The sequence below is a fragment of the Pollachius pollachius genome (genome assembly GCF_949987615.1).
Source record: "Pollachius pollachius genome assembly, chromosome: 17".
Lineage (NCBI taxonomy): Eukaryota > Metazoa > Chordata > Actinopteri > Gadiformes > Gadidae > Pollachius > Pollachius pollachius.
In genome coordinates this window covers 19,110,501-19,124,751 of record NC_136950.1, presented here as the reverse complement: position 1 = coordinate 19,124,751, position 14,251 = coordinate 19,110,501, and the positions used below count along the sequence as shown (strand labels likewise).

Below are 14,251 nucleotides of genomic sequence, written 5' to 3'. Positions count from 1 at the left end.
GTCCATACAATTCCCCTCCTTTTGCTTAATAGTTACCATACCGAAATACTTCAACAAATAAAGTGAGTTACAACCGATCCGGATTAGACTACTTTCTTCAAGAACGCAACAATAGAGACTGCCTCTACAGACTTGACTGCAGTACCTTCTGATTTTTTCAGATGGCCTATGGTGTTTATGTGCCTTATTTCATAATAGCTCAGCATACTATACATAGTAGTGTGTATTAAGTGTCCCCCTTGTTAGGATTCTTATTCTTAAATCCATTGTTCATATTATTAATACGTGTCATTCATTTCCACGGCTGATGTCAACTGAATTTGAATGAATAAAAGTGCGGGAGGCAAAAAAGAAAACACCGCTAAGGTAAACGGGTAATGTAGTCTTTAGGAAAATTAACTAAAAAATCTAGGTTTTCTTTAAAAGTCCATGGGCTAGATCAGCGTGATTTCTAACAGTTCGAAAATTTTAATTGCTGGTGACCAGGGGCGATTCTAGGGTCAGAGCTTTAGAGGTGCTGAGCACTCAATGAGCCCCACTGCCACACCACCCACCCTTTTTTCACACAAAAACAAAAAATATTTCTATTGAAAAATAACTTCATAATTTTAACATTGGTTCAACTAACTCAAAAGATTTTATGTTTTGGACATTATTTAACAATTTCAAAGACGAACAAATATAATTTTTAGAATAACATTTCTTACTCCCAAGTTTTAGGGGTGCTGAGCCCCTTTTTAGGGGTGCTTCAGCACCCCTAAAAATGGGCTAGCCTCGCCCCTGCTGGTGACTAAACCAAATTTAGTTGATTGTTAGCACTTAAGCTAACTGAACCAATGTTAGTTGTTTGTTCACAATGTTTCTTAACATAACCTCAGTGAATGTCTCCTCACGATCTTGAGAAAGCCTAAAAAGAAAGGTCTAATTTACAGTCAGGTGAAATTGTTCTTACCTCCATTGTTAATTTCCACTGAATATCAGCGGCGGCCATATTAGTTCTGTAGCGTTACGCACGCGCACAAGCTATGGGCGTGTTTGGCAGAGCAATGGGCGTGTTTGGCAAGTGGCTCCGGATGCAGATAGACCCTACTTGTTAAGGGCGGCAACTGAGCTGCCGTCAATTGTGTTGTTTTTGTCGTCAACTAGGGTCCGCTGGTTGGGTAATATTCCAAGGCGTCTTTCAAAAGGAACCTTTTGATATGTTTCTATTTTCCGCAGTTTAGACTTTTAATTATTAAGTTACTTTTTTAATGAACTTGACTTTCTTTTTTTAATCGCTGTCTGGTGGCTTCTTACGTCACTCTGAGAGATGCGCATTGACAGAACATACTGAGGTAAAATATAGCAGATAGCGTAGTGACTACGCTATCTGCTATATTTTACCTCAATATGTTGTATCTTTATATTAAATAAAAAGATAATCTTGTGTGTGTGTTTGTGTTTGCATGCGTCCGCGATTCTTTGTGTTAAATGAAGACATCTGATGAGAGTTGAAGAAAAACATTTCGTGACACTTGATATCAGATTGCACGCTTGGTCAGAATTAAAACATGTGACGTGTTTTTTCCTGCAGATATAGCAGAGCTGACTCCTGAGAGCAGAAGGATTGGAAGCTGTCAGGGAGGAACCATGGTTACCATCTCTGAACCGGACCCTGGACTCTCTGAGGAACCTGAGGACACGTCTTTGGACCGGAGGGAGACCAGGAAGAGAAGATTTGGTAGGTGCCCTTTTGAGAGGATCTAAAATAAGTAATCCAGCAAAAAAAATGTATTTTCATCTGAATGCGTTTAAAATATACTTTTAGAAAACGTTTTTAGCCAAAGGGACCAACCTGATGAACTAGCCACCGTAGACAGATTTATTCTCCTAAATAACGACGTGTGTTCGAGACAAAAAGTTCACATTAACCTTACTTGAAGTGTGATTACGCCCATGAGTTACGGACTATTAATAGGCATCTCAAGTAGTTGTGTGTTTCATGGTATATGTTGGTTAAATACGTGGAACAGAGTGCAGAGTAACTTTAGGGAGCAGAACACAAGTTTAATTTTTAGAGTGACAATGGTTTATTGAATCAACAATTTTGTGTTTTAATAATGCCTGCTCATTTAACTGAAGTGATATCAGGTGTACTTATGAATTTAACATAATTATATAAAGTTTGTCATTAATATGAACATATCTCAAATTATAAAACTCACACAAAACTTATAAAAAAAACATATTTTCTGCGTGGGCCAATGTGAAAGACCCTGGTGACACGCAGGCCACATGTTGTCCCCCCTCGATTACTGTGTGTGTACGTATGTATTTCTGTGTGTATTACTGTATAACTATGTGTGCGTAGATGTCAATAATGAGGGAATAATAACATGCATGCTAGAGACCAGTACTTGCTCTGCTTAAGTGTGTTCTAAACTCAACACGAGAGCCACAGTACCAGTCATCACTTACTGAGGTGTTCTCAGTAGAGGTCTTCAGGTGTTTCTTCAAGACGGGGGGGATTCTGCAGACCGTAGGGAGTCTGGACTGTGAATGACAGCCACGCAGTATGAATATATCTGTGTGTACATTACTCTGTGTGTCGTGTGTGTGTGTGCATGAGTGCGTCCGTGAGTCTGTGTGACAGATGAAGGCATCTGATAAGAGTAGAAGAAAAACATTTCCTGACACTGATGGTATCAGACTGCAAGCTGATAATTGGTCAGAATTAAAACATGTGACGTCGTTTTTTCAGCTGATAGAGCAAAGAAGAAGGTTAAGTTCCGAAGCCTTGGAAGCCGTCAGAGAGTAACCATGGTCACCATCTCTGAACCAGACCCTGGACTCTCTGAGGAACCTGAGGACACGTCTTTGGACCGGGAGGAGACCAGGAAGAGGAGATTTGGTAGGTGCCCCTTTTTAGAGAATTTAAAAGAAATAACCCAGTCCAAAAAAATGATACAAAAAGTATGTTTTCCTCGAAATACATTTAAGATTTATGTTTAGAAAACTTTTAGCCAAAGTGACCGTGTGTGTGTGTGTGTGTGTGTGTGTGTGTGTGTCCTACTCCTGAACAGCTCTATGGTTTCACATCTCTGTCATTGTGAGCATCGGACTGCTGAGTATTCTCACCTCGCTGTGCTTCAGTGAGTCTAAATCATATCATCCTGAATATAATTACAATACAGTTATATCATATTATTGATTGTAATAACAGCAATGATAATGATAAATATTGGTTTCGTTAGAATTAGTGTTAATAATATGAATGATCTTGCTACTATATAATATCAGGCCTGTCGGACAAGTTACTCAGCACACTTAGTCAGTGCGCATTGGCCAAGCAACCTGCAGCTCACACACACACACACACACACACACACAGCACGCGCAAACGCACACGTACAGCGCACGCACGCACCCAAATACACACCGCATACATACACACCGCACACACACGCATACAAACACAAACGCACGCGCGCGGTGACGCAGAAGTTTCAAGACGAAGGCAGCGCAGGACACCGCACACACACACACACGCGCACGCACACACACACACTGCACACACGCGGACGCAGATGTTGGAAGACAACGGCAAGATTGAGATAACAGCTCCGCCGTCGACACACTCTCCCAGCGGAGACGTTATGAATACACTTTTTTGCAAAACTAAAAAATATTTATTTTTAAATATTACCCACCTCATTGAGCATCCCGCAATGTCTTGCTATATTGATATCCCCCCCCGACTGTTTTAGTTGTTTTATTTTTCTAATGTTTTGTGTGTAAGCTGTGTGTGACTGTAGGCTACTTCTGCCTGTCTTGGCCAGGTTTTTTAAAAAACATCTCACGTCAGGTGGCTAATTGGCATTCTTGGGTTAGGGTTATGCAAACAACTAATATTTAAATAATGATGAAAAAACTATTAACTTGTGCCAAATAGATGTTTTAGTAACAACAAATATTAACAAAGGGTTAGGTAATGACTAGTTTTCTATTTATTATGGCACCTTATTATGAATTGTTACCGATAATTATAATTATTTTTATTTTAATTGGTATGAATATTAATAATAATAACATGTTTTCTTTCAGGGGGGATGGACTTTTTGTTTAGTTGGCCTCGGGTCCTGTGATGTTTAGAGACAGTCGTTCTGTTTTGGAGCTCATATCTTCTGCATTCCTCTGTCCTGTCCTAGACTCACCGTCACCCTGGAGGGAGGGGAGAGAGCACTTACTGGGTGAACTCGGTGAGGGTTTTATCAAAGTTATTAAATCAAACGCGTCATTATTTATTTTTTCAAAAACACCCTCTGCTTTTGTGATTTATATTTGAACGTCCCCTCTTTATTATAACTTCACATTTTATATTGTCAGGCTAATAGAGCATAGACGGTGTTAAATTACAACCAAATAAAATAAATAAAGGATGTCTTCTGGCAGCACGGTGGTACTGCAGGTGTTGTTAGTCTCCTCTTCAATAGCTCTTTGCTCTGAGCTCCATTAAGCTGGGTTTACAATTCTAAGGCACTTCCAAAAAGATAGACCGATTTCTATCGCGGTCTACTAAGGTCAGGTTTCTATTGTCGTCTATTAAGGTCATGCCTCTTTTGTGGTCTGTTAAGGTCAGGTCTCAGGGTTGTGTGTCCGTAACGAAGACAGTAAGAAAAGCGGTTCTGTGTTTGTTAAGGATTTTCTTTTACATTCAACAGATGAATTGACCCTTCATGGCTGGATGTTTCACGAACAGAGTGTCTACCTTATTTCTACTACTAAGAAGAGCTGGACGGCCAGTAGAGAAGACTGTCTGCAGAGAAAGGCAGACCTGGTGGTCATCAACAGCAGAGAAGAACAGGTGTGTGTGTGTGTGTGTGTGTATGTGAGAGACATTGTGTGTGTCAGTGTGTGTTTGGGTGTGAGTGAGTGACAACAGATGCTTTTACCCTTAGGAACAGGTTTTCAGGTATGTCAGCCGAATGAAGGGTCCTTCCTGGCTTGGACTGAGTGATCGAGAGACAGAGGGGACCTTCAAGTGGGTGGATGGTACCCCCATGACCTCAAGGTAAGGCTGAAGACTCTATTCAGCAGCATCTCTTCTCTGAGAGTGACAGAGTGACCTCCTCTGTCTCCTCCTCGTGGTTCTCAGTTGGAGACACGGTAAACCACGCGATGACGGCGGAGCAAGAGACTGTGTCATAGCAGGGGAGGACGGCTGGTCCGAAGAACCGTGTGACAGACTGCACCACTGGATCTGTGAGAAGGTCCTACGCCTGGATCATCTGGAGGCTGAGCGGAACAAAGAGGGTCCGTAGACTTTGTTTGTGTTCATGAGTGGAGAACGGTTCCTCCTTTCGGTTCTCTGTGCCATAGATACAGTAAATATACTCTTTAAGAGTTGACAGACTGCACCACTGGATCTGTGAGAAGGTCCTACGCCTGGATCATCTGGAGGCTGAGCGGAACAAAGAGGGTCCATAGACTTTGTTTGTGTTCATGAGTGGAGAACGGTTCCTCCTTTCGGTTCTCTGTGCCATAGATACAGTAAATATACTCTTTAAGAGTTGAAAGGTGGTTGGTTGTGTTTAGGTCTACTAAGGTAAGGGTTCTATTGTGGTCTACTGAGGTCATGTTTCTATTACGGTCTACTAAAGCCATGTCTCTATTGTGGTCTACTAAAGCCATGTCTCTATTGTGGTCTACTAAAGCCATTTACATTGTGGTCTACTACGGCCATGTTTCTACTGTGGGCTATTAAATTCAGGTTTCCATTGTGGTCTACTGTGGACATGTATTAGGAGGGCGTGAAGGGAGTGTCTGACGCTGCATCTCTAGATCCGTGTTGTAAACGTTCACTCCTCTCCTCCTGCTTTCTTCAGGTTCAGTGATGCCCACGGAGGAGGAGGAGGCCCCCAGCATCACAGAGTTCCACTCCTCTACCCACGTGTTGCCCGTGGGCCAAACGGCCCGCTATACCTGCCACGCCGGCGGCACGCCGGAGCCCACAGTAGAGTGGCTCCACAATGGCAGGCCCCTGGAGAGGGACGGCACAGACGACCAATCAGAGGCCTGGGTGGAGAGGGGCTTCCTCTTCGTCAGAGGGGTGGGGTATGGCGTGAACACGGTCTGCTGCATGGCGAGCAACAGCGCTGGCACGGCCAATCACACCGCTGAGCTGCTTGTCTTTGGTAAGTTCTGGATCCAAGGAGAGATGTTTGTTGTTTGTTGTTAATAACGTTGTTGATATAGTCATAGCATCGTTGTTGATATATTCATAACATTGTTGTTGATGTATTCATAACGTTAATATATTTATAAATGTATGTGTGTATATATATGTGTGTGTGTGTGTTTGTGTACTTTTTTTATAGTCACTTGTGTCATGCCCTGCTTCACCCAAAATGTAGCGAACCAAAAACCAAACCACGAATTTTGTGAACGGTTCCCTAGTTTTTGTGGAGGTTGTGACGTAAAAGAGGTGCTTTTTAAGTCCATTGACGTTTAGCTACTACCGTCCTCTTTTCAATGTTTTCATTGGGACAGCCACTCACACACACATGGGATTCCTAATTAACTTTAATTATCTTAAACACAATGTGTACTATTGCTTAGAAAATCGACAGCACATGATTCCACTATAGTACCTATCATATGCTATTTGTTTTGTCTTTCTATGTTAATGTTTGAAAAGTCAAAAGCAACAAAAAAAAAGAGTCTGAAAGAGAATAAAAAGAAGAAAAATGCAGGAGAGCAGTACTAGTGATGATGATGATCACGATGAAGAATGGTTCAGCATCTAATCATGTCTTGTTCTCCCGTCAGATGCCTGTGAACTCATACTGGACCCGAACACGGCCAACAGAGAACTCTCTCTGTCTGAGGACAACAGGAAGGTGAAGCGGGATGGAAGGGACCATTCGTATCCGGATCACCCAGAGAGATTTGACTCCCAGGCTCAGGTGTTGGGTAGAGAGGCTCTGACTGGCCACTGTTACTGGGAGGTAGAGAGGAAAGGAGATGTTTTTATAGGAGTGACTTACAGAGGAATCACAAGGAGAGGAGGGGGTTATGACAGCCTGCTTGGAGCGAACAACAAGTCCTGGAGTCTTGATTGTTATGATCATGGTTACTATGCCTGGTACAACAATATAGAGGGATTCATAGGTCTCCCCCCACCCTCTGGCTCTACCAGAGTAGGAGTGTATCTGGACCGGCCTGCTGGCTCTCTGTCCTTCTACAGAGTGTCCCCAGGTGGAGGAGGGTCCTCAGACACACACATCCACACCTTCCAGGCCTCCTTCACCCAGGAGGACCTCCTCCCTGCGTTTGTGTTAGCGGGGGGTGCTTCAGCATCTTTGTGTCGGTTGTAGAAAGAAAACAGACAGACGGGTGGATGGCCGGGCGCGCACGCACGCACACACGCACACACACACACTAGTTAGAGGATGAGAGGCTTTTGATGAGGAGGCTTTGAAGGCCTGAGAGGACTGATGATCTCTTTCCCTCTCTCTCTCTCTTCTGGAAAGTATAGCATGATAAACCATAAAGACTTTTAAGATCTTCCATTGATAGATGAAATACCCATTGATATGGTAAATGTTTCCGACATCCCCAGTTTTGGTCTTAAGGGCTCTGATATCATTTTTGTCATAATCCTGATTTACACCTGATTTATTTTAGATTTTATTCATAAGAACCAAGAGGTCTGTTGTAAATTACTTTAAGCTGAATCTCGATTTTTTGTGTTCTGTTGGGAACCAAACGGCCACAGAACATGTTCAGTTATTAAAGAAACGTGCACACCTGTTGATTTGTAAAGTCTTCTATTGTTTTAGTCCTCGTGTTTGTGTCCATGTAAGGGACTATTTCTCTATTGTATTTGTTAATGAAGCATAATTGTAATAAAAAAAATCTTGTTTTATTAGTAAATAATGCTTACATAAGTGCCTTAAGAATGATGATAGATTAATCAGAAACAACAAATGTTTTTTCGATATTATTCTCGGACCTCCTCCCTGGGTTTTGGTTGGGGGTGTTGGTGCCTCAGTGTCGGTTGTAGAAAGAAACCACAAACATGTACTTAACTATACTCCAAATGCTACATTTCATGGGGCTTCTGAAAAGTTGATCACGATAAACCATGAAAGGAAGAGACTTTTAAGATCTTCCATAGGATTAGCCAAGCAGGTTTTATTAAGATTTAATATAGTTGACATGTATATTAAATACCTATTGATGGTAAATCACATGTTTTTTATACTACAATATTTGTACATTTTCAGACATAAACAGTTTTGGATTGGAGGACTATGATGTGACGGCCACAGGGTTGGCTTTGTGTTGTGGTGTTGCTCCTTTTGTGTTCTGGCTTGCAGGGAGCTGGTTGGTGGAGCCACATCACCTAACAGGATGCAGCTCACCTGAGCAGGCTTGGCTCAGGAGCCTATAAAGCGGCCCTGATCAAGTGGCTCCTTCTCTCCCTGGCCTGCAGCCTGATCCTTTGTTTCCTTTATGTTTGGTTGTTCACAGTATTCTTTAATAAATCCGTTATGTTCATACAAGACTAGGTGTGGCCTCCCCTTCAATGTTACAACCGTTGAGCCAGGTTGTAGCAAATGGGGGCTTGTCCGACCAATTTGGTGAGTTTTTCAATGACGGTAAAACTTTTGGTAGTTAAACTGGTACTTGCTTCATCTAGCTTACTCTATAGGCATTATGGGGAAGGGGTTAGGGTTTAACCTTGCATAATGGAGGTAATCGGTCTGGGCGATAATTGAAGGGATTTATTAGTTTTGGGATTAAAAGGTGCTCAGTACTGGTTTTTGGGGAGGCCGGTATGTCTTGATCTTTGTTTTGGTGATTCTATCAGTTAATTGGTGCACTAGTTAATATATTTTGAAGCTCCTTTGTGGTTTAGTATTGTGGATCAGTAGTGCATGGTTGGGGATTGAGCTTTTGATTGGGTAATTTGCTGAGGTTAGGCTAACAGAGTTGATTGTCTGGTGAGCACGTCTGAATTTGAACTTTCACTGTTAGGCTTCAGTTGAGTTTCCCCTTTGGGTTGTGTGAATTTTTCTTTGTTTAGTTTTTTTAATCCTGTGCTGTGGCAACGTGGGTAGTGTCAATTGTTTTCAGACAATTGTCTCGGGAGCACGTCCGAAGGATCTTGGGGGTTGTCTGCTTGCAGGTCGCCTTTGAAACCGGCTGGTTTACAGTGCATAAATACCCACCGCTAGCTGCATGAACACTAGGGTCGAGATTATTTAGTTTTGGATAGGCAGTTAGTGGGGAAGTGTCAGTAGTTTTGTTCAATCTCCCTCTGATTTTGAATGGTTGCACAAAAGACCAACTTTTGAAGCTCGTGGAGCATTATGATGTTGACATTGGGGATAAAACGTTAAAGGAGGAAATTAAAGGGGCACTGAGGGCTGCTTTAATTGAAAGTGGAGTGTTGCCAGCCACAGTGCAAAGTAATGCTGTGGTTGAGTCTGTTTCTCCTACTGTAGGTCTAACATTTGAGCAGCAAAAGGAGCTGTTGCTGTTGCAGCTAAATGCAGAGATGGAGAAAGAGCACCTAAAACAGTCTTTGGAAAAGGAAAAATTGGGGTTGAAACAGTACCGATTAGACCTTATTAAAGCAGGTATGATTGTGGGTAATGCTGAGGGTTCAGAATCGTGTGAAGAAGCCGCTACAGCACAGGTAAAAGGGTTTGATGTGGTTCGTAATTTGCGTCTGATACCAAAGTTCGACGAGAAAGATCCAGACACGAGACAAGATTTTTTATCCTTTTTGCCGATATGAGAGGTTGGCCTGAAACTGACTGGGTTGTTATGTTACAATTAGTGTTCACCGGAGAAGCCCAGGAAGCTTATTCCGCACTTAGTGCAGTGGATTGTCAGACCTATTCCACTGTAAAATATGCAGTTCTTAGAGCATACGAGTTGGTGCCAGATGCCTATAGGCAACGCTTCAGGTCCTGGGAAACGGCTGATAAACAGACAAACGTGGAATTTGCGAGAGTTGTCCAAACATTTCAATAGATGGTGTTCAGCTGTAGGGGTCATTCATTTTAAAGATCTCTGTGATCTCATTGTATTGGAACAGTTCAGAGATTGTATTCCATCTGAAGTTGCCACGCATATTGATGAGCGTGGAGTGAAAACTGTTCATGAAGCAACAATTCTGGCAGACAAATATATCATGGCTCGAAAAGGAAAGTTGGGGAGAAGCCGTGTTGCAAATGTGCATGCTAAGAATATTGGCCGCTCTGCTAAAATGTCGTGGTCGGAGTCTGCAAAGCCGAACCGTAGTTCACGTTCAGGTGGCTTTGATGATGTTTGTAATTACTGCCATGAGAGAGGACACTGGAAAGAAGATTGCACCTTGCTGAATAGCAGGTTTAACCGAGGAGGCAATACATTTGCTAAACCAGCTGCCTAAAGTGTTCCAGTTAGGTAACTTCCAGTTGTTTCTAATAAAGTTAAAACCGGAAATGGGATTTTTTTTCTGGTTTTGGAGCATTTGTCTCGGATGGATTTGTATTTGTGTCTGGTGGCCAGTATAAAGTGCCAGTAAAAATTCTACGAGATACAGGAGCAAAGGACTCGTTCATATTATCTTCTGTTGTGCATTTTTCTCAGGACATGGACACGGGTGACTGTCTGCTAGTGCAGGGAATGGGTTTAGAAACTCTCAGTGTTCCTTTGCACAAAGTTAGTTTAGCTTGTGGCCTTGGAACTGGTGATGTCCAACTCGGGGTTCGTCCTGCTTTGCCACTCAGTGGAGTCCATGTTGTTCTTGGTAATGATTAAGCTGGCAATCATGGCTGGGTTGATAGTGCCCCACCTGATACATATTCACCGTTGCTGAATAACCCAGCTGATTGTATAATTGAATTCCCTGAGGTCTTTACTGCTTGTGCTGTGACACGGGAAATGGCAGCAAAAGATTCAGAACCGCAAGATTTGGCATTTGACCATGAAGAATTGGACTGTGGGAGGGATTTGCATGTGCCTGATTCTCTGTCTATCTCCCAGCAGGAACTTATCACTGAACAACAAGCGGATGCTTCATTGAGTGAACTGTTTGATCCGGTGCGGCCTTTCTGCAGAATGAGGTATTGGTCCGTAAGTGGGTCCCACAGGGCTTGGATTGTGTTGGTGATCCAGTTTACCAAGTTGTAATGCCAACTAAGTATCGAAATAAAGTGATGCAGTGTTCTCATGACCAGACTGGGCATCTGGGAGTTAAGAAAACGTACCGTCACATTCTGCGGTATTTCTTTTGGCCTTGTCTTAAGCGTGATGTGGCAGGGTATATCAAGAACTGTCATACTTGTCAACTTACAGGTAAACCAAATCAGACAATAAAGCCTGCCCTACTCTCTCTAATCCCAGCAGTGGATAAGCCATTTGAACACATAATAATTGACTGTGTTGGACCTTTGCCGAAGTCAAAATTTGATTCAGAGTATTTGTTAACTGTCAGGTGACACACTATCCTGCCGCCTATCCGTTGTGTACAATTACAGCCAAATCTGTAGTTAAGGCTTTAACTCAGTTCATCTCAATATTCGGCATACCAAAGATTATTCAGAGCGATCAAGGGTTTTCTTCAAATTTGTTTTCCCAAGTTCTAAAGCAACTTAACATCAAACATAGTCAAGCATCTGCATATCATGCACAAAGCCAAGGAGCTTTAGAACGCTTTCATCAAACTCTGAAGTCTTTATTGTGAGCGTATTGTAGAGGGATACAGGGGGACTGGAAGGAAGGTCTGCCATGGTTGCTTTTAGCAGAATGGGAGGTGTGTCAAGAAAGTACTGGATTCAGTCCAAATGATTTAGTCTTTGGTCACAGAGTACGTGGTCCTTTGGCAGTGCTTCGAGATGAGTGGTACACAGAGGAACCTCCGTCAAATTTGAGAGAATATGTAAACGGGTTCAGATACCGGCTTCATGTGGCTGGCCAATTGGCAAAACAAAACTTAGAAAAAACACAGGGAAAAATGAAGCGTTTGTATGATTGATGGTCTGAGAGACGACAGTTTAGTAAGGGTGACCAAGTGTTGGCTTTGCTACCAATTGTGGGGTCACCATTCCAAGCTAAATTTAAGGGTCCATATATTGTAGAATGTCAGCTCTCTGAAATTAACTACTTAATTTCCACTCCATATCGCAGGAAAAGCAACCAACTTTGCCACATAAATCTGCTGAAACCATATTATGGTCGTGTATGTACCCAGAATGAATCTGAGGTTTCACAAATTCCATCTGAAGTGCGCCCAGTGTTGTCTGCTGGTATAGTGGTGCAGTCAGGTTTTGGTGGGGGAGAAGAGGTGGCAGTGCCAGATGATTCTGTACTGCATGGTCGTCTGAAGAACTCTGAATGTCTAAAGAATATGGATGGCTTGTTGTCTCATTTGTCTGTTGAGAAGCGAACTGAGTTAGCTGAACTGATTGCAAGCTATCCAGGGTTATTATGACACACGCCGTCTAGAACAAATCTGATAGAGCATGATATTGACGTTGGCGACGCTAAGCCCATCCGGCAGAGATTTTACAGAGTCTCAGAAAAGAGGAAAATATTGGACCGTGAGGTAATCTACATGTTGGATAATCAAATTGCAGTACCCTCCTCTTCCAGTTGGGCATCTCCATGCGTGTTAGTTGAGGAATCCGATAAATCACCTCGATGTTGCACCGATTTTCGTAAAGCGAATACAGTGACCAAGTCTGATTCCTTTCCACTTCCTCGGATTGAGGATTGTATTGACCAGGTTGGTGCAGCAAATTTTGTAAGCAAATTTGATTTGTTAAAAGGGTACTGGCAGGTTCCATTAACTCCAAGAGCTCGGGAAATATCTGCCTTTATTACACCGTCCGGCCTGTTCTTGTATACTGTTATGGGTTTTGGTTTGCGCAACACACCACCTACATTTCAACGGTTAATGAATATGGTATGAACAATGATGTCATTATTTTTGTCATAATTAAAAGCAGATTTTATATTTTATTCATAATAACCAAGAGGTCTGTGGGATAATGTTGTAAATTACTTTAAACTGAATCTCAATTCCTTGTCCATTCCTTGTCCATGTAAGGGACTATTTTTCTTCTGTATTTGTTAATGAAGCATAATTGTAATAAGCAACTCAGTGGATCCAACTGAATGTTCTTGTGTGTTCAGCCGATCTCATTTTATTAGTAAATAATGCTTGCATAAGTGCCTTAATAATAATAAATGATTTGGGGCGGGTCCGACCCGTGGACCTTTACTGCAGGTCATTCCCCCCCTCTCTCCGTCTCCCCGTTTCAACTCTGTACTGTCAAATAAATCTTGAAAAATGCCAAAAAAAATAATAATAATAATAAATGAATCAGAAATTATAAATAAAACAAATGTTTTTCCGATATTATCCTTGGACCTCTTCCCTGGGTTTTGGTTGGGGGGGGGGGGGGGGGGCCTCAGTGTCTCTGTCGGTTGTAGAAAGGAACCGCAGACAGACAGCCGGAGACACGCTCTACATCGCCCTCTCCCCCCCCTCCCTCCCCCCCTTCGTCTCTCTCCCCCCCGTCCCCCTCTCCAGAGAGAGAGAGAGAGAGAGAGAGAGAGAGAGAGAGAGAGAGAGAGAGAGAGAGAGAGGACATCTGAGTCATCATCTATTCCTGGAAGCCAAGGGGCCAAACATCAGGCCCCTTGGAGAAAATTTTATTGTCTCTCTCACGAGAGAAATTTGCTTTAGTCACACAGAGAGCATCGGCGACACATAGATAAAGATTTTACATAGACAATCATAGAAACATGAAACACATTGCATTACCCAAACACATAGCATCACCCCCAATAAAAAACATAGTCTAGGCACTACCCAAGCACACGCGCACACACACACACACACACACACACACACACACACACACACACACAGAGAGCGGCCCCCCACCCCTCAAAAAAACCCGGCTGTTGAGAACCCCACCCTCACGGTTCTAGACCGGAAACGGAAGTTCTCTCGAATCGGCCATAGGGGTGTCCCTTATCTACTACTTAGGTTATTTATTGAATTACGATAATATAGCACGACATTTAAATGTATTTCCTAAAGAGATTACTGTTTATATATTGTATTTATGAATATATATTATTGTATTATATATTGTATTTATCAATGTCAATGTTATGTTGCAATGTTATATCGTTTATCTATAAGTTCACTGGATTTGTTGAAGGTTCTAGCTATTTATTAATTTATACGTTTTTAGCATTT

General features: G+C 42.4%; 1 protein-coding gene across 1 annotated transcript; it reads left to right on the top strand.

The window, feature by feature from the left end:
* Positions 1-1,246: 1,246 nt before the first annotated feature.
* LOC307088492 (uncharacterized protein) lies at positions 1,247-8,022 on the top strand. Its single transcript, XM_079754393.1, has 10 exons — positions 1,247-1,334; positions 1,574-1,720; positions 2,741-2,890; positions 3,063-3,131; positions 4,188-4,238; positions 4,701-4,843; positions 4,938-5,050; positions 5,135-5,292; positions 5,865-6,173; positions 6,808-8,022. The coding sequence occupies exons 2-10, from the start codon at positions 1,630-1,632 to the stop codon at positions 7,353-7,355; spliced, it is 1,632 nt and encodes a 543-aa protein (XP_079610519.1). The 5' UTR covers positions 1,247-1,334; positions 1,574-1,629; the 3' UTR covers positions 7,356-8,022.
* Positions 8,023-14,251: the final 6,229 nt, after the last annotated feature.

Coding starts and splice junctions, on each gene's coding strand:
- LOC307088492 (XM_079754393.1), top strand. CDS start 1,630: ATGGTTACCATCTCTGAACCGGACCCTGGACTCTCTGAGGAACCTGAG. Junction 5,051..5,134: donor GGTACCCCCATGACCTCAAG/GTAAGGCTGAAG, acceptor CGTGGTTCTCAG/TTGGAGACACGGTAAACCAC. Junction 6,174..6,807: donor CGCTGAGCTGCTTGTCTTTG/GTAAGTTCTGGA, acceptor TTCTCCCGTCAG/ATGCCTGTGAACTCATACTG.